General features: G+C 49.7%; 1 protein-coding gene across 3 annotated transcripts in view; it reads left to right on the top strand.

Moving 5' to 3' along the window:
• The window catches only part of myom1b (myomesin 1b), a 246,733-nt gene that overhangs the window by 18,560 nt on the left and 204,758 nt on the right, over window positions 1-23,415 (top strand). For all 3 annotated transcript variants that reach the window (XM_072467909.1, XM_072467907.1, XM_072467908.1), the window contains exon 2: window positions 21,125-21,316. In XM_072467909.1, the coding sequence (XP_072324010.1) occupies window positions 21,180-21,316 (137 nt within the window). In that variant the 5' untranslated portion in view covers window positions 21,125-21,179. The remainder of the gene's footprint in view (window positions 1-21,124; window positions 21,317-23,415) is intronic.

The following is a 23,415-nucleotide window of genomic DNA, read 5'->3' as shown; positions in this document are numbered from 1 at the left end:
CTCAGTCCCTTACACAGAGAATACTCAATCCCTGAGACAGAGAATGCTCAATCCCTTACACCGAGAATGCCCAGTCCCTTACACAGAGAATGCCCAATCCCTTACACAGAGAATGCTCAGTCCCTTACACAGAGAATGCTCAGTCCCTTACACAGAGAATGCTCAGTCCCTTACACAGAGAATACCCAGTCCCTTACACAGAGAATGCCCAGTCCCTTACACAGAGAATGCCCAGTCCCTTACACAGAGAATGCTCAATCCCTTACACAGAGAATGCTCAATCCCTTACACAGAGAATGTCCAGTCACTAACACAGAGAATGCCCAGTCCCTTACACAGAGATTGCTCAGTCCCTTACACAGAGAATACTCAATCCCTGAGACAGAGAATGCTCAATCCCTTACACCGAGAATGCCCAGTCCCTTACACAGAGAATGCCCAATCCCTTACACAGAGAATGCTCAGTCCCTTACACAGAGAATGCTCAAGCGCACCCACAGAGAATGCCCAGTCCCTTACACAAAGAATGACCAGTCCCTTACACAGAGAATGACCAGTCCCTTACACAGAGAATGCCCAGTCCCTTATACAGAGAATGCTCAATCGCTTACACAGAGAATGCCCAGTCCCTTACACAGAGAATGCCCAGTCCCTTACACAGAGAATACCCAGTCCCTTACGCAGAGAATACCCAGTCCCTTACGCAGAGAATGCTCAGTCCCTTACAAAGAGAATGCTCAGTCCCTTACACCGAGAATGCCCAGTCCCTTACACCGAGAATGCCCAGTCCCTTACACCGAGAATGCTCAGTCCCTTACACAGAGAATGCTCAGTCCCTTACACAGAGAATGCCCAGTCCCTTACACAGAGAATGCTCAGTTCCGTACACAGAGAATGCCCAGTCCCTTACACAGAGAATGCCCAGTCCCTTACACAGAGAATGCCCAGTCCCTTACACAGAGAATGCTCAATCGCTTATACAGAGACTGCCCAGTCCCTTACACAGATAATGCTCAGTCCCTTACACAGAGAATGCCCAGTCCATTACACAGAGAATGCTCAGTCCCTTACACAGAGAATGCCCAGTCCCTTACACAGAGAATGCCCAGTCCATTACACAGAGAATGCCCAGTCCCTTACACAGAGAATGCCCAGTCCCTTACACAGAGAATGCTCAATCGCTTACACAGAGAATGCCCAGTCCCTTACACAGAGAATGCTCAATCCCTTACACAGAGAATGCCCAGTCCCTTACACAGAGAATGCCCAGTCCCTTACACAGAGAATGCTCAGTCCCTTACACAGAGAATGCCCAGTCCCTTACACAGAGAATGCTCAGTCCCTTACACAGAGAATGCTCAGTCCCTTACACAGAGAATGCTCAGTCCCTTACACAGAGAATGCCCAGTCCCTTACACAGAGAATGCCCAGTCCCTTACACAGAGAATGCCCAGTCCCTTACACAGAGAATGCTCAATCGCTTACACAGAGAATGCCCAGTCCCTTACACAGAGAATGCTCAGTCCCTTACACAGAGAATGCCCAGTCCCTTACACAGAGAATGCCCAGTCCCTTACACAGAGAATGTCCAGTCCCTTACACAGAGAATGCCCAGTCCCTTACACAGAGAATGCCCAGTCGCTTACACAGAGAATGCCCAGTCCCATACACAGAGAATGCTTAATCGCTTACACAGAGAATGCCCAGTCCCTTACACAGAGAATGCTCAATCCCTTACACAGAGAATGCCCAGTCCCTTACACAGAGAATGCCCAGTCCCTTACACAGAGAATGCCCAGTCCATTACACAGAGAATGCCCAGTCCATTACACAGAGAATGCCCAGTCCCTGACACAGAGAATGCCCAGTCCCTTACACAGAGAATGCCCAGTCCATTACACAGAGAATGCCCAGTCCCTTACACAGAGAATGCCCAGTCCCTTACACAGAGAATGCCCAGTCCCTTACACAGAGAACGCCCAGTCCCTTACACAGAGAATGCTCAATCCCTTACACAGAGAATGTTCAATCCCTTACACAGAGAATGCCCAGTCCCTTACACAGAGAATGCTCAATCCATTACATAGCGAATGCCCAGTCCCTTACACAGAGAATGCTCAATCCCTTACACAGAGAATGCCCAGTCCCTTACACAGAGAATGCCCAGTCCCTTACACAGAGAATGCCCAGTCCCTTACACAGAGAATGCCCAGTCCATTACACAGAGAATGCTCAGTCCCTTACACAGAGAATGCCCAGTCCCTTACACAGAGAATGCCCAGTCCCTTACACAGAGAATGCCCAGTCCATTACACAGAGAATGCCCAGTCCCTTACACAGAGAATGCCCAGTACCTTACACAGAGAATGCCCAGTCCCTTACACAGAGAATGCTCAATCACTTACACAGAGAATGCCCAGTCCCTTACACAGAGAATGTTCAATCCCTTACACAGAGAATGTTCAATCCCTTACACAGAGAATGCCCAGTCCCTTACACAGAGAATGCTCAATCCATTACACAGCGAATGCCCAGTCCCTTACACAGAGAATGCCCAGTCCCATACAAAGAGAATGCCCAGTCCCATACAAAGAGAATGCCCAGTCCCTTACACAGAGAATGCCCAGTCCCTTACACAGAGAATGCCCAGTCCCTTACACAGAGAATGCCCAGTCCCTTACACAGAGAATGCCCAGTCCCTTACACAGAGAATGCCCAGTCCCTTACACAGAGAATGCCCAGTCCCTTACACAGAGAATGGCCAGTCCCTTACACAGAGAATGCCCAGTCCCTTACACAGAGAATGCCCAGTCCCTTACACAGATAATGCCCAGTCCCTTACACAGAGAATGCCCAGTCCCTTACACAGAGAACGCCCAGTCCCTTACACAGAGAATGCTCAATCCCTTACACAGAGAATGTTCAATCCCTTACACAGAGAATGCCCAGTCCCTTACACAGAGAATGCTCAATCCATTACATAGCGAATGCCCAGTCCCTTACACAGAGAATGCTCAATCCCTTACACAGAAAATGCCCAGTCCCTTACACAGAGAATGCCCAGTCCCTTACACAGAGAATGCCCAGTCCCTTACACAGAGAATGCCCAGTCCCTTACACAGAGAATGCCCAGTCCATTACACAGAGAATGCTCAGTCCCTTACACAGAGAATGCCCAGTCCCTTACACAGAGAATGCCCAGTCCCTTACACAGAGAATGCCCAGTCCCTTACACAGAGAATGCCCAGTCCATTACACAGAGAATGCCCAGTCCCTTACACAGAGAATGCCCAGTACCTTACACAGAGAATGCCCAGTCCCTTACACAGAGAATGCTCAATCACTTACACAGAGAATGCCCAGTCCCTTACACAGAGAATGTTCAATCCCTTACACAGAGAATGTTCAATCCCTTACACAGAGAATGCCCAGTCCCTTACACAGAGAATGCTCAATCCATTACACAGCGAATGCCCAGTCCCTTACACAGAGAATGCCCAGTCCCATACAAAGAGAATGCCCAGTCCCATACAAAGAGAATGCCCAGTCCCTTACACAGAGAATGCCCAGTCCCTTACAAAGAGAATGCCCAGTCCCTTACACAGAGAATGCCCAGTCCCTTACACAGAGAATACCCAGTCCCTTACACAGAGAATGCCCAGTCCCTTACACAGAGAATGCCCAGTCCCTTACACAGAGAATGGCCAGTCCCTTACACAGAGAATGCCCAGTCCCTTACACAGAGAATGCCCAGTCCCTTACACAGAGAATGCCCAGTCCCTTACACAGAGAATGCCCAGTCCCTTACACAGAGAATGCCCAGTCCCTTACACAGAGAATGCCCAGTCCCTTACACAGAGAATGCCCAGTCCCTTACACAGAGAATGCCCAGTCCCTTACACAGAGAATGCCCAGTCCCTTACACAGAGAATGCGCAGTCCCTTACACAGAGAATGCCCAGTCCCTTACACAGAGAATGTCCAGTCCCTTACACAGACAATGCCCAGTCCCTTACACAGACAATGCCCAGTCCCTTACACAGAGAATGCTCAGTCCCTTACACAGAGAATGCTCAGTCCCTTACACAGAGAATGCTCAGTCCCTTACACAGAGAATGCTCAGTCCCTTACACAGAGAATGCTCAGTCCCTTACACAGAGAATGCTCAGTCCCTTACACAGAGAATGTCCAGTCCCTAACACAGAGAGTGCCCAGTCCCTTACACAGAGATTGCTCAGTCCCTTACACAGAGAATACTCAATCCCTGAGACAGAGAATGCTCAATCCCTTACACCGAGAATGCCCAGTCCCTTACACAGAGAATGCCCAATCCCTTACACAGAGAATGCTCAGTCCCTTACACAGAGAATGCTCAGTCCCTTACACAGAGAATGCTCAGTCCCTTACACAGAGAATACCCAGTCCCTTACACAGAGAATGCCCAGTCCCTTACACAGAGAATGCCCAGTCCCTTACACAGAGAATGCTCAATCCCTTACACAGAGAATGCTCAATCCCTTACACAGAGAATGTCCAGTCACTAACACAGAGAATGCCCAGTCCCTTACACAGAGATTGCTCAGTCCCTTACACAGAGAATACTCAATCCCTGAGACAGAGAATGCTCAATCCCTTACACCGAGAATGCCCAGTCCCTTACACAGAGAATGCCCAATCCCTTACACAGAGAATGCTCAGTCCCTTACACAGAGAATGCTCAAGCGCACCCACAGAGAATGCCCAGTCCCTTACACAAAGAATGACCAGTCCCTTACACAGAGAATGACCAGTCCCTTACACAGAGAATGCCCAGTCCCTTATACAGAGAATGCTCAATCGCTTACACAGAGAATGCCCAGTCCCTTACACAGAGAATGCCCAGTCCCTTACACAGAGAATACCCAGTCCCTTACGCAGAGAATACCCAGTCACTTACGTAGAGAATGCTCAGTCCCTTACAAAGAGAATGCTCAGTCCCTTACACCGAGAATGCCCAGTCCCTTACACCGAGAATGCCCAGTCCCTTACACCGAGAATGCTCAGTCCCTTACACAGAGAATGCTCAGTCCCTTACACAGAGAATGCCCAGTCCCTTACACAGAGAATGCTCAGTCCCTTACACAGAGAATGCCCAGTCCCTTACACAGAGAATGCCCAGTCCCTTACACAGAGAATGCCCAGTCCCTTACACAGAGAATGCTCAATCGCTTACACAGAGACTGCCCAGTCCCTTACACAGATAATGCTCAGTCCCTTACACAGAGAATGCCCAGTCCATTACACAGAGAATGCTCAGTCCCTTACACAGAGAATGCCCAGTCCCTTACACAGAGAATGCCCAGTCCATTACACAGAGAATGCCCAGTCCCTTACACAGAGAATGCCCAGTCCCTTACACAGAGAATGCTCAATCGCTTACACAGAGAATGCCCAGTCCCTTACACAGAGAATGCTCAATCCCTTACACAGAGAATGCCCAGTCCCTTACACAGAGAATGCCCAGTCCCTTACACAGAGAATGCCCAGTCCCTTACACAGAGAATGCCCAGTCCCTTACACAGAGAATGCTCAGTCCCTTACACAGAGAATGCTCAGTCCCTTACACAGAGAATGCTCAGTCCCTTACACAGAGAATGCCCAGTCCCTTACACAGAGAATGCCCAGTCCCTTACACAGAGAATGCCCAGTCCATTACACAGAGAATGCCCAGTCCCTTACACAGAGAATGCCCAGTCGCTTACACAGAGAATGCCCAGTCCCATACACAGAGAATGCTTAATCGCTTACACAGAGAATGCCCAGTCCCTTACACAGAGAATGCTCAATCCCTTACACAGAGAATGCCCAGTCCCTTACACAGAGAATGCCCAGTCCCTTACACAGAGAATGCCCAGTCCCTTACACAGAGAATGCCCAGTCCATTACACAGAGAATGCCCAGTCCCTGACACAGAGAATGCCCAGTCCCTGACACAGAGAATGCCCAGTCCCTTACACAGAGAATGCCCAGTCCATTACACAGAGAATGCCCAGTCCCTTACACAGAGAATGCCCAGTCCCTTACACAGAGAATGCCCAGTCCCTTACACAGAGAATGCCCAGTCCCTTACACAGAGAACGCCCAGTCCCTTACACAGAGAACGCTCAATCCCTTACACAGAGAATGTTCAATCCCTTACACAGAGAATGCCCAGTCCCTTACACAGAGAATGCTCAATCCATTACATAGCGAATGCCCAGTCCCTTACACAGAGAATGCTCAATCCCTTACACAGAGAATGCCCAGTCCCTTACACAGAGAATGCCCAGTCCCTTACACAGAGAATGCCCAGTCCCTTACACAGAGAATGCCCAGTCCCTTACACAGAGAATGCCCAGTCCATTACACAGAGAATGCTCAGTCCCTTACACAGAGAATGCCCAGTCCCTTACACAGAGAATGCCCAGTCCCTTACACAGAGAATGCCCAGTCCATTACACAGAGAATGCCCAGTCCCTTACACAGAGAATGCCCAGTACCTTACACAGAGAATGCCCAGTCCCTTACACAGAGAATGCTCAATCACTTACACAGAGAATGCCCAGTCCCTTACACAGAGAATGTTCAATCCCTTACACAGAGAATGTTCAATCCCTTACACAGAGAATGCCCAGTCCCTTACACAGAGAATGCTCAATCCATTACACAGCGAATGCCCAGTCCCTTACACAGAGAATGCCCAGTCCCATACAAAGAGAATGCCCAGTCCCATACAAAGAGAATGCCCAGTCCCTTACACAGAGAATGCCCAGTCCCTTACACAGAGAATGCCCAGTCCCTTACACAGAGAATGCCCAGTCCCTTACACAGAGAATGCCCAGTCCCTTACACAGAGAATGCCCAGTCCATTACACAGAGAATGCCCAGTCCCTTACACAGAGAATGCCCAGTACCTTACACAGAGAATGCCCAGTCCCTTACACAGAGAATGCTCAATCACTTACACAGAGAATGCCCAGTCCCTTACACAGAGAATGTTCAATCCCTTACACAGAGAATGTTCAATCCCTTACACAGAGAATGCCCAGTCCCTTACACAGAGAATGCTCAATCCATTACACAGCGAATGCCCAGTCCCTTACACAGAGAATGCCCAGTCCCATACAAAGAGAATGCCCAGTCCCATACAAAGAGAATGCCCAGTCCCTTACACAGAGAATGCCCAGTCCCTTACACAGAGAATGCCCAGTCCCTTACACAGAGAATGCCCAGTCCCTTACACAGAGAATGCCCAGTCCCTTACACAGAGAATGGCCAGTCCCTTACACAGAGAATGGCCAGTCCCTTACACAGAGAATGCCCAGTCCCTTACACAGAGAATGCCCAGTCCCTTACACAGAGAATGCCCAGTCCCTTACACAGAGAATGCCCAGTCCCTTACACAGAGAATGCCCAGTCCCTTACACAGAGAATGCCCAGTCCCTTACACAGAGAATGCCCAGTCCCTTACACAGAGAATGCCCAGTCCCTTACACAGAGAATGCCCAGTCCCTTACACAGAGAATGCCCAGTCCCTTACACAGACAATGCCCAGTCCCTTACACAGACAATGCCCAGTCCCTTACACAGAGAATGCTCAGTCCCTTACACAGAGAATGCTCAGTCCCTTACACAGAGAATGCTCAGTCCCTTACACAGAGAATGCTCAGTCCCTTACACAGAGAATGCTCAGTCCCTTACACAGAGAATACCCAGTCCCTTACACAGAGAATGCCCAGTCCCTTACACAGAGAATGCTCAATCCCTTATACAGAGAATGTCCAGTCCCTTACACAGAGAATGCTCAGTCCCTTACACAGAGAATGCTCAGTCCCTTACACAGAGAATGCTCAGTCCCTTACACAGAGAATGCTCAATCGCTTACCAGAGAATGCCCAGTCCCTTACACAGAGAATGCCCAATCCCTTACACAGAGAATGCCCAGTCCCTTACACAGAGAATGCCCAGTCCCTTACACAGAGAATGCTCAGTTCGATACACAGAGAATGCCCAGTCCCTTACACAGAGAATACCCAGTCCCTTACACAGAGAATGCTCAGACCCTTACACAGAGAATGCTCAGTCCCTTACACAGAGAATGCTCAGTCCCTTACACAGAGAATGCCCAGTCCCTTACACAGAGAATGCTCAGTCCCTTACACAGAGAATGCTCAGTCCCTTACACAGAGAATGCTCAGTCCCTTACACAGAGAATGCTCAATCCCTTACACAGAGAATGCCCAGTCCCTTACACAGAGAATGCCCAGTCCCTTACACAGAGAATGCTCAGTAACTTACACAGAGAATGCCCAGTCCCTTACACAGAGAATGCCCAGTCCCTTACAGAGAGAATGCCCAGTCCCTTACACAGAGAATGCCCAGTCCCTTACACAGAGAATGCCCAGTCCCTTACACCGAGAATGCTCAGTCCCTTACACCGAGAATGCCCAGACCCTTACACCGAGAATGCCCAGACCCTTACACCGAGAATGCCCAGTCCCATACAAAGAGAATGCCCAGTCCCATACAAAGAGAATGCCCAGTCCCTTACAGAGAATGCCCAGTCCCTTACACAGAGAATGTCCAGTCCCTTACACAGAGAATGCTCAGTCCCTTACACAGAGAATGCTCAGTCCCTTACACAGAGAATGCTCAGTCCCTTACACAGAGAATGCTCAATCGCTTACCAGAGAATGCCCAGTCCCTTACACAGAGAATGCCCAATCCCTTACACAGAGAATGCCCAGTCCCTTACACAGAGAATGCCCAGTCCCTTACACAGAGAATGCTCAGTTCGATACACAGAGAATGCCCAGTCCCTTACACAGAGAATACCCAGTCCCTTACACAGAGAATGCTCAGACCCTTACACAGAGAATGCTCAGTCCCTTACACAGAGAATGCTCAGTCCCTTACACAGAGAATGCCCAGTCCCTTACACCGAGAATGCCCAGACCCTTACACCGAGAATGCCCAGACCCTTACACCGAGAATGCCCAGTCCCATACAAAGAGAATGCCCAGTCCCATACAAAGAGAATGCCCAGTCCCTTACAGAGAATGCCCAGTCCCTTACACAGAGAATGCCCAGTCCCTTACACAGAGAATGCCCAGTCCCTTACACAGAGAATGCACAGTCCCTTACACAGAGATTGCCCAGTCCCTTACACAGAGATTGCCCAGTCCCTTACACAGACAATGCTCAGTCCCTTCCACAGAGAATGCTCAGTCCCTTACAAAGAGAATGCCCAGTCCCTCACACCGAGAATACCCAGTCCCTTACACAGAGAATGCTCAGTCCCTTATACAGAGAATGCTCAATCGCTTACACAGAGAATGCCCAGTCCCTTACACAGAGAATGCCCAGTCCCTTACACAGAGAATGCCCAGTTCCTTGCACAGAGAATACCCAGTCCCTTACACAGAGAATGCTCAGTCCCTTACAAAGAGAATGCTCAGTCTCTTACACAGTGAATGCCCAGTCCCTTACACCGAGAATGCCCAGTCCCTTAAACCGAGAATGCCCAGTCCCTTACACAGAGAATGCCCAGTCCCTTACACAGAGAATGCCCAGTCCCTTACACAGAGAATGCCCAGTCCCTTACACAGAGAATGCTCAGTCCCATACACAGAGAATACCCAGTCCCTTTCACAGAGAATGCTCAGTCCCTTACACAGAGAATGCTCAGTCCCTTACACAGAGAATGCTCAGTCCCTTACACAGAGAATGCTCAGTCCCTTACACAGAGAATGCTCAGTCCCTTACACAGAGAATGCTCAGTCCCTTACACAGAGAATGCTCAATCGCTTACCAGAGAATGCCCAGTCCCTTACACAGAGAATGCCCAGTCCCTTACACAGAGAATGCCCAGTTCCTTACACAAAGAATACCCAGTCCCTTACACAGAGAATGCCCAGTCCCTTACACAGAGAATGCCCAGTCCCTTACACAGAGAATGCCCAGTCCCTTACACAGAGAATGCCCAGTCCCTTACACAGAGAATGCCCAGTCCCTTACACAGAGAATGCCCAGTCCCTTACACAGAGAATGCCCAGTCCCTTACACAGAGAATGCCCAGTCCCTTACACAGAGAATGCTCAGTCCCTTACACAGAGAATGCTCAGTCCCTTACAGAGAGAATGCCCAGTCCCTTACACAGAGAATGCCCAGTCCCTTACACAGAGAATGCCCAGTCCCTTACAGAGAGAATGCCCAGTCCCTTACACAGAGAATGCTCAATCGCTTACACAGAGAATGCCCAGTCCCTTACACAGGGAATGCCCAGTCCCTTACACAGACAATGCCCAGTCCCTTACACAGAGAATGCCCAGTCCCTTACACAGAGAATGCCCAGTTCCTTACACAGAGAATGCCCAGTCCCTTACACAGAGAATGCCCAGTCCCTTACACAGAGAATGCCCAGTCCCTTACACAGAGAATGCCCAGTCCCTTACACAGAGAATGCCCAGTTCCTTACACAGAGAATGCCCAGTCCCTTACACAGAGAATGCCCAGTCCCTTACACAGAGAATGCCCAGTCCCTTACACAGAGAATGCCCAATCACTTACACAGAGAATACCCAGTCCCTTACACAGAGAATGCTCAGTTCCGTACACCGAGAATACCCAGTCCCTTACATAGAGAATACCCAGTCCCTTACACAGAGAATGCTCAGTCCCTTACACAGAGAATGCTCAGTCCCTTACACAGAGAATGCTCAGTCCCTTACACAGAGAATGCTCAGCCCCTTACACAGAGAATGCCCAGTCCCTTACACAGAGAATGCTCAATCCCTTACACAGAGAATGCCCAGTCCCTTACACAGAGAATGCCCAGTCCCTTACACAGAGAATGCCCAGTCCCTTACACAGAGAATGCTCAGTCCCTTACACAGAGAATGCTCAGTCCCTTACACAGAGAATGCTCAATCGCTTACCAGAGAATGCCCAGTCCCTTACACAGAGAATGCCCAGTCCCTTACACAGAGAATGCCCAGTCCCTTACACAGAGAATGCCCAGTCCCTTACACAGAGAATGCCCAGTTCCTTACACAAAGAATACCCAGTCCCTTACACAGAGAATGCTCAGTCCCTTACAAAGAGAATGCTCAGTCCCTTACACCGAGAATGCCCAGTCCCTTACACCGAGAATGCCCAGTCCCTTACACAGAGAATGCTCAGTCCCTTACACAGAGAATGCTCAGTCCCTTACGCAGAGAATACCCAGTCCCTTACAGAGAGAATGCCCAATCCCTTACACAGAGAATACCCAGTCCCTTACACAGAGAATGCTCAATCCCTTACACAGAGAATACCCAGTCCCTTACACAGAGAATGCTCAGTCCCTTACACAGAGAATGCTGAATCCCTTACACAGAGAATGCCCAGTCCCTTACACAGAGAATGCTCAGTCCCTTACACAGAGAATGCTCAGTCTCTTACACAGAGAATATCCAGTCCCTTACACACAGAATGCTGAATCCCTTCCACAGAGAATACCCAGTCCCTTACACAGGGAATGCCCAGTCCCTTACACAGACAATGCCCAGTCCCTTACACAGAGAATGCCCAGTCCCTTACACAGAGAATGCCCAGTTCCTTACACAGAGAATACCCAGTCCCTTACACAGAGAATACACAGTCCCTTACACAAAGAATGCCCAGTCCCTTACACAAAGAATGCCCAGTCCCTTACGCAGAGAATACCCAGTCCCTTACGCAGAGAATGCTCAGTCCGTTACAAAGAGAATGCTCACTCCCTTACACAGTGAATGCCCATTCCCTTACACCGAGAATGCTCAGTCCCTTACACAGAGAATGCTCAGTCCCTTACACAGAGAATGCCCAGTCCCTTACACAGAGAATGCTCAGTCCCTTACAAAGAGAATGCTCAGTTCCGTACACAGAGAATGCCCAGTCCCTTACACAGAGAATGCCCAGTCCCTTACACAGAGAATACCCAGTCCCTTACACAGAGAATACCCAGTCCCTTACACAGAGAATACCCAGTCCCTTACACAGAGAATGCCCAGTCCCTTTCACAGAGAATGCTCAATCGCTTACACAAAGACTGCCCAGTCCCTTACACAGAGAATGCTCAGTCCCTTACACAGAGAATGCCCAGTCCATTACACAGAGAATGCTCAGTCCCTTACACAGACAATGCCCAGTCCCTTACACAGAGAATACCCGGTCCATTACACAGAGAATGCCCGGTCCGTTACACAGAGAATGCCCAGTCCCTTACACAGAGAATGCTCAATCGCTTACACAGATAATGCCCAGTCCCTTACACAGAGAATGCTCAATCCCTTACACAGAGAATGCTCCATCCCTTATACAGAGAATGCTCAATCCCTTACACAGAGAATGCCCAGTCCCTTACACAGACAATGCTCAGTCCCTTCCACAGAGAATGCTCAGTCCCTTACAAAGAGAATGCCCAGTCCCTCACACCGAGAATACCCAGTCCCTTACACAGAGAATGCTCAGTCCCTTATACAGAGAATGCTCAATCGCTTACACAGAGAATGCCCAGTCCCTTACACAGAGAATGCCCAGTCCCTTACACAGAGAATGCCCAGTTCCTTGCACAGAGAATACCCAGTCCCTTACACAGAGAATGCTCAGTCCCTTACAAAGAGAATGCTCAGTCTCTTACACAGTGAATGCCCAGTCCCTTACACCGAGAATGCCCAGTCCCTTAAACCGAGAATGCCCAGTCCCTTACACAGAGAATGCCCAGTCCCTTACACAGAGAATGCCCAGTCCCTTACACAGAGAATGCTCAGTCCCATACACAGAGAATACCCAGTCCCTTTCACAGAGAATGCTCAGTCCCTTACACAGAGAATGCTCAGTCCCTTACACAGAGAATGCTCAGTCCCTTACACAGAGAATGCTCAGTCCCTTACACAGAGAATGCTCAGTCCCTTACACAGAGAATGCTCAGTCCCTTACACAGAGAATGCTCAGTCCCTTACACAGAGAATGCTCAATCGCTTACCAGAGAATGCCCAGTCCCTTACACAGAGAATGCCCAGTCCCTCACACAGAGAATGCCCAGTTCCTTACACAAAGAATACCCAGTCCCTTACACAGAGAATGCTCAATCCCTTACACAGAGAATGCCCAGTCCCTTACACAGAGAATGCTCAATCCCTTACACAGAGAATGCCCAGTCCCTTACACAGAGAATGCCCAGTCCCTTACACAGAGAATGCCCAGTCCCTTACACAGAGAATGCCCAGTCCCTTACACAGAGAATGCCCAGTCCCTTACACAGAGAATGCCCAGTCCCTTACACAGAGAATGCTCAGTCCCTTACACAGAGAATGCTCAGTCCCTTACAGAGAGAATGCCCAGTCCCTTACACAGAGAATGCCCAGTCCCTTACACAGAGAATGCCCAGTCCCTTACACAGAGAATGCCCAGTCCCTTACAGAGAGAATGCCCAGTCCCTTACACAGAGAATGCTCAATCGCTTACACAGAGAATGCCCAGTCCCTTACACAGGGAATGCCCAGTCCCTTACACAGACAATGCCCAGTCCCTTACACAGAGAATGCCCAGTCCCTTACACAGAGAATGCCCAGTTCCTTACACAGAGAATGCCCAGTCCCTTACACAGAGAATGCCCAGTCCCTTACACAGAGAATGCCCAGTCCCTTACACAGAGAATGCCCAATCACTTACACAGAGAATACCCAGTCCCTTACACAGAGAATGCTCAGTTCCGTACACCGAGAATACCGAGTCCCTTACATAGAGAATACCCAGTCCCTTACACAGAGAATGCTCAGTCCCTTACACAGAGAATGCTCAGTCCCTTACACAGAGAATGCTCAGTCCCTTACACAGAGAATGCTCAGCCCCTTACACAGAGAATGCCCAGTCCCTTACACAGAGAATGCTCAATCCCTTACACAGAGAATGCCCAGTCCCTTACACAGAGAATGCCCAGTCCCTTACACAGAGAATGCTCAGTCCCTTACACAGAGAATGCTCAGTCCCTTACACAGAGAATGCTCAATCGCTTACCAGAGAATGCCCAGTCCCTTACACAGAGAATGCCCAGTCCCTTACACAGAGAATGCCCAGTCCCTTACACAGAGAATGCCCAGTCCCTTACACAGAGAATGCCCAGTTCCTTACACAAAGAATACCCAGTCCCTTACACAGAGAATGCTCAGTCCCTTACAAAGAGAATGCTCAGTCCCTTACACCGAGAATGCCCAGTCCCTTACACCGAGAATGCCCAGTCCCTTACACAGAGAATGCTCAGTCCCTTACACAGAGAATGCTCAGTCCCTTACGCAGAGAATACCCAGTCCCTTACAGAGAGAATGCCCAATCCCTTACACAGAGAATACCCAGTCCCTTACACAGAGAATGCTCAATCCCTTACACAGAGAATACCCAGTCCCTTACACAGAGAATGCTCAGTCCCTTACACAGAGAATGCTGAATCCCTTACACAGAGAATGCCCAGTCCCTTACACAGAGAATGCTCAGTCCCTTACACAGAGAATGCTCAGTCTCTTACACAGAGAATATCCAGTCCCTTACACACAGAATGCTGAATCCCTTACACAGAGAATACCCAGTCCCTTACACAGAGAATGCCCAGTCCCTTACACAGAGAATACCCAGTCCCTTACACAGAGAATACACAGTCCCTTACACAGAGAATGCCCAGTCCCTTACACAAAGAATGCCCAGTCCCTTACGCAGAGAATACCCAGTCCCTTACGCAGAGAATGCTCAGTCCCTTACAAAGAGAATGCTCACTCCCTTACACAGTGAATGCCCATTCCCTTACACCGAGAATGCTCAGTCCCTTACACAGAGAATGCTCAGTCCCTTACACAGGGAATGCCCAGTCCCTTACACAGAGAATGCTCAGTCCCTTACAAAGAGAATGCTCAGTTCCGTACACAGAGAATGCCCAGTCCCTTACACAGAGAATGCCCAGTCCCTTACACAGAGAATACCCAGTCCCTTACACAGAGAATACCCAGTCCCTTACACAGAGAATACCCAGTCCCTTACACAGAGAATGCCCAGTCCCTTTCACAGAGAATGCTCAATCGCTTACACAAAGACTGCCCAGTCCCTTACACAGAGAATGCTCAGTCCCTTACACAGAGAATGCCCAGTCCATTACACAGAGAATGCTCAGTCCCTTACACAGACAATGCCCAGTCCCTTACACAGAGAATACCCGGTCCATTACACAGAGAATGCCCGGTCCGTTACACAGAGAATGCCCAGTCCCTTACACAGAGAATGCTCAATCGCTTACACAGATAATGCCCAGTCCCTTACACAGAGAATGCTCAATCCCTTACACAGAGAATGCTCCATCCCTTATACAGAGAATGCTCAATCCCTTACACAGAGAATGCCCAGTCCCTTACACAGAGAATGCTCAGTTCCTTACACAGAGAATGCTCAGTCCCTTACACAGAGAATGCTCAGTCCCTTACACAGAGCATGCTCAATCGCTTACCAGAGAATGCCCAGTCCCTTACACAGAGAATGCTCAGTCCCTTACACAGAGAATGCTCAGTCCCTTACACAGAGAATGCCCAGTCCCTTACACAGAGAATGCTCAGTCCCTTACACAGAGAATGCTCAATCCCTTACACAGAGAATGCTCAGTCCCTTACACAGACAATGCTCAATCCCTTACACAGAGAATGCCCAGTCCCTTACACAGAGAATGCCCAGTCCCTTACACAGAGAATGCTCAGTAACTTACACAGAGAATGCCCAGCCCCTTACACAGAGAATGCCCAGTCCCTTACAGAGAGAATGCCCAGTCCCTTACACAGAGAATGCCCAGTCCCTTACACAGAGAATGCCCAGTCCCTTACACAGAGAATGCCCAGTCCCTTACACAGAGAATGCTCAATCGCTTACACAGAGAATGCCCAGTCCCTTACACAGAGAATGCCCAGTCCCTTACACAGAGAATGCCCAGTCCCTTACACAGAGAATGCCCAGTCCCTTACACAGAGAATGCCCAGTCCCTTACACAGAGAATGCCCAGTCCCTTACACAGAGAATGCCCAGGCCCTTACACAGAGAATGCCCAGGCCCTTACACAGAGAATGCCCAGTCCCTTACACAGAGAATGCCCAGTCCCTTACACAGAGAATGCCCAGTCCCTTACACAGAGAATGCCCAGTCCCTTACACAGAGAATGCCCAGTCCCTTACACAGAGAATGCCCAGGCCCTTACACAGAGAATGCCCAGGCCCTTACACAGAGAATGCCCAGTCCCTTACACAGAGAATGCCCAGTCCCTTACACAGAGAATGCCCAGTCCATTACACAGAGAATGCCCAGTCCCTTACACAGAGAATGCCCAGTCCCTTACACAGAGAATGCCCAGTCCCTTACACAGAGAATGCCCAGTCCCTTACACAGAGAATGCCCGGTCCCTTACACAGAGAATGCCCAGTCCCTTACACAGAGAATGCCCAATCCCTTACACAGAGAATGCCCAATCCCTTACACAGAAAATGCTCAGTCCCTTACACAGAGAATGCCCAGTCCCTTACACAGAGAATGCCCAGTCCCTTACACAGAGAATGCCCAGTCCCTTACACAGAGAATGCCCAGTCCCTTACACAGAGAATGCCCAGTCCCTTACAAAGAGAATGCCCAGGCCCTTACACAGAGAATGCCCAGGCCCTTACACAGAGCATGCTCAATCCATTACACAGCGAATGCCCAGTCCCTTACACAGCGAATGCCCAGTCCCTTACACAGAGAATGCCCAGTCGCTTACACAGAGAATGCCCAGTCCCTTACACAGAGAATGCCCAGTCCCTTACACAGAGAATGCCCAGTCCCTTACACAGGGAATGCCCAGTCCCTTACACAGAGAATGCCCAGTCCCTTACACAGAGAATGCCCATTCCCTTACACAGAGAATGCCCAGTCCCTTACACAGAGAATGCCCAGTCCCTTACACAGAGAATGCCCAGTCCCTTACACAGAGAATGCCCAGTCCCTTACACAGAGAATGCCCAATCCCTTACACAGAGAATGCCCAGTCCCTTACACAGAGAATGCCCAGTCCCTTACACAGAGAATGCTCAGTCCCTTACACAGAGAAGGCCCAGTCCCTTACACAGAGATTGCTCAGTCCCTTACACAGAGAATGCTCAGTCCCTTACAAAGAGAATGCTCAGTCTCTTACACAGTGAATGCCCAGTCCCTTACACCGAGAATGCCCAGTCCCTTAAACCGAGAATGCCCAGTCCCTTACACAGAGAATGCCCAGTCCCTTACACAGAGAATGCCCAGTCCCTTACACAGAGAATGCTCAGTTCCGTACACAGAGAATGCCCAGTCCCTTACACAGAGAATGCCCAGTCCCTTACACAGAGAATACCCAGTCCCTTACACAGAGAATGCTCAGTCCCTTACACAGAGAATGCTCAGTCCCTTACACAGAGAATGCTCAGTCCCTTACGCAGAGAATACCCAGTCCCTTACACAGAGAATGCCCAATCCCTTACACAGAGAATACCCAGTCCCTTACACAGAGAATGCTCAGTCCCTTACACGGAGAATGCTGAATCCCTTACACAGAGAATGCCCAGTCCCTTACACAGAGAATGCTCAGTCCCTTACACAGAGAATGCTCAGTCTCTTACACAGAGAATATCCAGTCCCTTACACACAGAATGCTCAATCCCTTACACAGAGAATACCCAGTCCCTTACACAGAGAATGCCCAGTCCCTTACACAGAGAATACCCAGTCCCTTACACAGAGAATACCCAGTCCCTTACACAGAGAATGCCCAGTCCCTTACACAAAGAATTCCCAGTCCCTTACGCAGAGAATACCCAGTCCCTTACGCAGAGAATGCTCAGTCCCTTACAAAGAGAATGCTCAGTCCCTTACACAGTGAATGCCCATTCCCTTACACCGAGAATGCTCAGTCACTTACACAGAGAATGCTCAGTCCCTTACACAGAGAATGCCCAGTCCCTTACACAGAGAATGCTCAGTCCCTTACAAAGAGAATGCTCAGTTCCGTACACAGAGAATGCCCAGTCCCTTACACAGAGAATGCCCAGTCCCTTACACAGAGAATGCTCAATCGCTTACACAAAGACTGCCCAGTCCCTTACACAGAGAATGCTCAGTCCCTTACACAGCGAATGCCCAGTCCATTACACAGAGAACGCTCAGTCCCTTACACAGACAATGCCCAGTCCCTTACACAGAGAATACCCGGTCCATTACACAGAGAATGCCCGGTCCATTACACAGAGAATGCCCGGTCCGTTACACAGAGAATGCCCAGTCCCTTACACAGAGAATGCCCAGTCCCTTACACCGAGAATGCCCAGTCCCTTACACAGAGAATGCCCAGTCCCTTACACAGAGAATGCCCAATCCCTTACACAGAGAATGCCCAGTCCCTTACACAGAGAATGCCCAGTCCCTTACACAGAGAATGCTCAGTCCCTTACACAGAGATTGCTCAGTCCCTTACACAGAGATTGCTCAGTCCCTTACACAGAGAATGCTCAATCCCTTACACAGAGAATGCTCAATCCCTTACACAGAGAATGCTCAGTCCCTTACACAGAGAATGCTCAGTCCCTTACACAGAGAATGCTCAGTTCCGTACACAGAGAATGCCCAGTCCCTTACACAGAGAATGCTCAGTCGCTTACACAGAGAATGCCCAGTCCCTTACACAGAGAATACCCAGTCCCTTACACAGAGAATACCCAGTCCCTTACACAGAGAATACCCAGTCCCTTACACAGAGAATACCCAGTCCCTTACACAGAGAATGCCCAGTCCCTTACACAGAGAATGCTCAATCGCTTACATAAAGACTGCCCAGTCCCTTACACAGAGAATGCTCAATCGCTTACACAGATAATGCCCAGTCCCTTACACAGAGAATGCTCAATCCCTTACACAGAGAATGCTCAATCCCTTACACAGAGAATGCCCAGTCCCTTACACAGAGAATGCTCCATCCCTTACACAGAGAATGCCCAGTCCCTTACACAGAGAATGCCCAGTCCCTTACACAGAGAATGCCCAGTCCCTTACACAGAGAATGCCCAGTCCCTTACACAGAGAATGCTCAGTCCCTTACACAGAGAATGCTCAATCCCTTACACAGAGAATGCCCAGTCCCTTACACATTGAATGCCCAGTCCCTTACACAGAGAATGCTCAGTTCCGTACACCGAGAATGCCCAGTCCCTTCCACAGAGAATACCCAGTCCCTTGCACAGAGAATGCCCAGTCCCTTGCACAGAGAATGCTCTGTCCCTTACACAGAGAATGCTCTGTCCCTTACACAGAGAATGCTCAGTCCCTTACACAGAGAATGCCCAGTCCCTTACACAGAGAATGCTCAGTCCCTTACACAGAGAATGCTCAGTCCCTTACACAGAGAATGCTCAGTCCCTTACACAGAGAATGCTCAGTCCCTTACACAGAGCATGCTCAATCGCTTACCAGAGAATGCCCAGTCCCTTACACAGAGAATGCCCAGTCCCTTACACAGAGAATGCCCAGTCCCTTACACAGAGAATGCCCAGTCCCTTACACAGAGAATGCCCAGTCCCTTACACAGAGAATGCCCAGTCCCTTACACAGAGAATGCCCAGTCCCTTACACAGAGAATGCCCAGTCCCTTACACAGAGAATGCCCAGTCCCTTACACAGAGAATGCCCAGGCCCTTACACAGAGAATGCCCAGGCCCTTACATAGAGAATGCCCAGGCCCTTACACAGAGCATGCTCTATCCATTACACAGCGAATGCCCAGTCCCTTACACAGAGAATGCCCAGTCTCTTACACAGAGAATGCCCAGTCCCTTACACAGAGAATGCCCAGTCCCTTACACAGAGAATGCCCAGTCCCTTACACAGAGAATGCCCAGTCCCTTACACAGAGAATGCCCAATCCCTTACACAGAGAATGCCCAATCCCTTACACAGAGAATGCCCAGTCCCTTACACAGAGAATGCCCAGTCCCTTACACAGAGAAGGCCCAGTCCCTTACACAGAGAATGCTCAGTCCCTTACACAGAGAATGCCCAGTCCCTTACACAGAGAATGCTCAATCCCTTACACAGAGAATGCTCAATCCCTTACACAGAGAATGCTCAGTCCCTTACACAGAGAATGCCCAGTCCCTTACACAGAGAATGCCCAGTCCCTTACACAGAGAATGCCCAGTCCCTTACACAGAGAATGCCCAGTCCGTTACACAGAGAATGCCCAGTCCCTTACACAGAGAATGCTCAGTCCCTTCCACAGAGAATGCTCAGTCCCTTACAAAGAGAATGCCCAGTCCCTCACACAGAGAATACCCAGTCCCTTACACAGAGAATGCTCAGTCCCTTATACAGATAATGCTCAATCGCTTACACAGAGAATGCCCAGTCCCTTACACAGAGAATGCCCAGTCCCTTACACAGATAATGCCCAGTTCCTTGCACAGAGAATACCCAGTCCCTTACACAGAGAATGCTCAGTCCCTTACAAAGAGAATGCTCAGTCTCTTACACAGTGAATGCCCAGTCCCTTACACCGAGAATGCCCAGTCCCTTACACCGAGAATGCCCAGTCCCTTAAACCGAGAATGCCCAGTCCCTTACACAGAGAATGCCCAGTCCCTTACACAGAATGCCCAGTCCCTTACACAGAGATTGCCCAGTCCCTTACACAGAGAATGCCCAGTCCCTTACACAGAGAATGCCCAGTCCCTTACACAGAGACTACCCAGTCCCTTACACAGAGAATGCCCAATCGCTTACACAGAGATTGCCCAGTCCCGTACACAGAGAATGCTCACTCCCTTACACAGTGAATGCTCAGTCCCTTACACAGAGAATGCTCAGTGCCTTACACAGAGAATGCTCACTCCCTTACACAGAGAATGCTCAGTCCCTTACACAGAGAATGCTCACTCCCTTACATTTTGGAAGCTAGCCCTCCATTCCTGATTGGTGTTGTTTTTAAAAAAAAAAAATCAGCTTTTGAGATTAATCCAGCGAATTATTGTTTTCCGTCCCTGAATGTTTCTCCATTTATCTATCAACAGCTTTGGGGAATTGGTTCAGCAGACTGGGAACGATTTGGATTTTACGTGCCGAAGCATGTCGTCGGTGTCTTTACCTTTCTACCAGAAACATCACCGGCACTATGACCGCGGTTACCGTGACACCATGCTGTCCTCCACCATGCAAGAGTACCGCCAAGAGGAGAAGCGCAGTACTGCATCTCACTCTCACAGGTAAGACACAAATTAGGGTCAGACACATACACACACATCCTGTCCGGGCTCAACCCGGGACCCCAGATTCCACAAAAAATCCTCCGCAGATGGAATGATAACGTTGCATTTCAAAGTATATTAATGTGCAATTACCACGATTTAAACTTCACGAAGGGCCTCCTTCTCGACCTTGCCGCTCGCCTGAGTTGTGGTGATCCTCAGGTTAAATCAACACCACTCAGCCCTCCCCCTCAAAGGGAAAAGCAGCCTGTGGTCGTCTGGGACTGTGGCGACTTTACTACCACAACTTACACCAATATATATACATATGAAAAAGCTGTGGATGCTGGAAATCCGAAACAACAGAAAATGGTGGATAACCCAGCAGGCCTGGCAGCATCTGTGGAAAGAAGCCCATCCCGCCGTTAAAAAAACCAAATCTTTATAAATTCATGGGGTGGGATTCTCCGTTAGCCACTCCGAAATCGGGAAAGGCGATTTGGCGGTGAATCTTTTCTGACACCGAAATTACGGCAGACGCCAATTTGACGCCAAATCGCAATTGTCCAGCACCTCAAAAACGGCGTCAATACGTTTCACTCCGCATGTACAGTAGGCACTGCTTGCATATCATTAGTGGGCCCGACCTGATATTCTCCAGGGCCTCTGCGATGTTCTGCCTCTGATGGGCCGAGTTTCCAATGCCATGATTCACTTGTGCTTTTAAAAATCGTGATACCGGCGTGGCGGCTGCTGAGGGAGAGAGAGCGGGTATGGAAACTATCCAAACATCACCATAGTTTGCTGTCAGTTGTGCCGCTGACCGCGGTCCTCTGCCAGGGCTGGGGAGAGTAGTGAGGGGTGGCCAGGAGGTGGAGCAACATTGCCGCAGCCGGCAAGGCAGCCATGCAGCTGCGCACACCGCTAACGGCCTACTGTGAGGCTCTCTGGCCCTAACCGACCCCTCAGCTGTATGGGCGTGCCGCAGCACAACCAGTGCCATCTTTTTGGTTCAGATGAGTGTGTGTAGGAAATGTAATGTGTATGTGCGGCTGCAGATTGTCAGCCTCCTGAGTGACGATCACGGACCCGGCATATCCCTCATCGTTTTTCAGTGGAATCGAGTGTATTCCCATGACACCAGTGTTAGCCCCTCAACGGTAGTGGAATCAGTCCGGGTGCAGCACCTGCTTTTCTGTCGTAAAAGTCCAATGATTCTCTGTTGGTGTCAACACTTAGTCTCCGATTTTGAGACTATGTCCGGAGCCTGTGACTGGTCTTATGACCAAAACGCCGGCAACGTCCCCGTACCGATGCTCCGCACGGTGGGTGGCTAGCAACCACACCATATACCTACAAATATGAATGGAGAATGGCCGGGTCCGCGGCGGCGCTGGACACAGTCCGCAGCCGCCATGCGAGGTCCCCGAAAACTGTGAGCACACGCAACCGACGTTGTCGGGAAGTCGGCCCATCGGGGGGCGGAGCATCGGGGGAGGGCTTCAGGTGATATCCTGAGGCTGTCCCAATGGCATGAGGCTTGCTTAGCGATTACGCCAATTTTGGAATAAAAATGGATTCTCTGGCCAATCGCCGAACGCGATTTTGGCATCGGTAATTGGAGAATCCCGCCCTTAGTCTCAGAAACGGAGAATACCAACAAACAAAGAACAAAGAAATGTACAGCACCGGAACAGGCCCTTCGGCCCTCCAAGCCCGTGCCGACCATGCTGCCCGACTAAACTACAATCTTCTACACTTCCTGGGTCCGTATCCTTCTCTTCCCATCCTATTCATGTATCTGTCAAGATGCCCCTTAAATGTCACTACCGTCCCTGCTTCCACCACCTCCTCCGGTAGCGAGTTCCAGGCACCCACTACCCTCTGCGTAAAAAAACTTGCCTCGTACATCTACTCTAAACCTTGCCCCTCTCACCTTAAACCTATGCCCCCTAGTAATTGACCCCTCTACCCTGGGGAAAAGCCTCTGACTATCCACTCTGTCTATGCCCCTCATAATTTTGTATACCTCTATCAGGTCTCCCCTCAACCTCCTTCGTTCCAGTGAGAACAAACCGAGTTTATTCAACCGCTCCTCATAGCTAATGCCCTCCATA

Source organism: Scyliorhinus torazame, chromosome 11 (genome assembly GCF_047496885.1).
Source record: "Scyliorhinus torazame isolate Kashiwa2021f chromosome 11, sScyTor2.1, whole genome shotgun sequence".
NCBI classification, from domain to species: Eukaryota; Metazoa; Chordata; class Chondrichthyes; order Carcharhiniformes; family Scyliorhinidae; genus Scyliorhinus; species Scyliorhinus torazame.
Note: the sequence above shows the minus strand (reverse complement) of the source record. Positions and strands in the feature narration are given on the sequence as shown.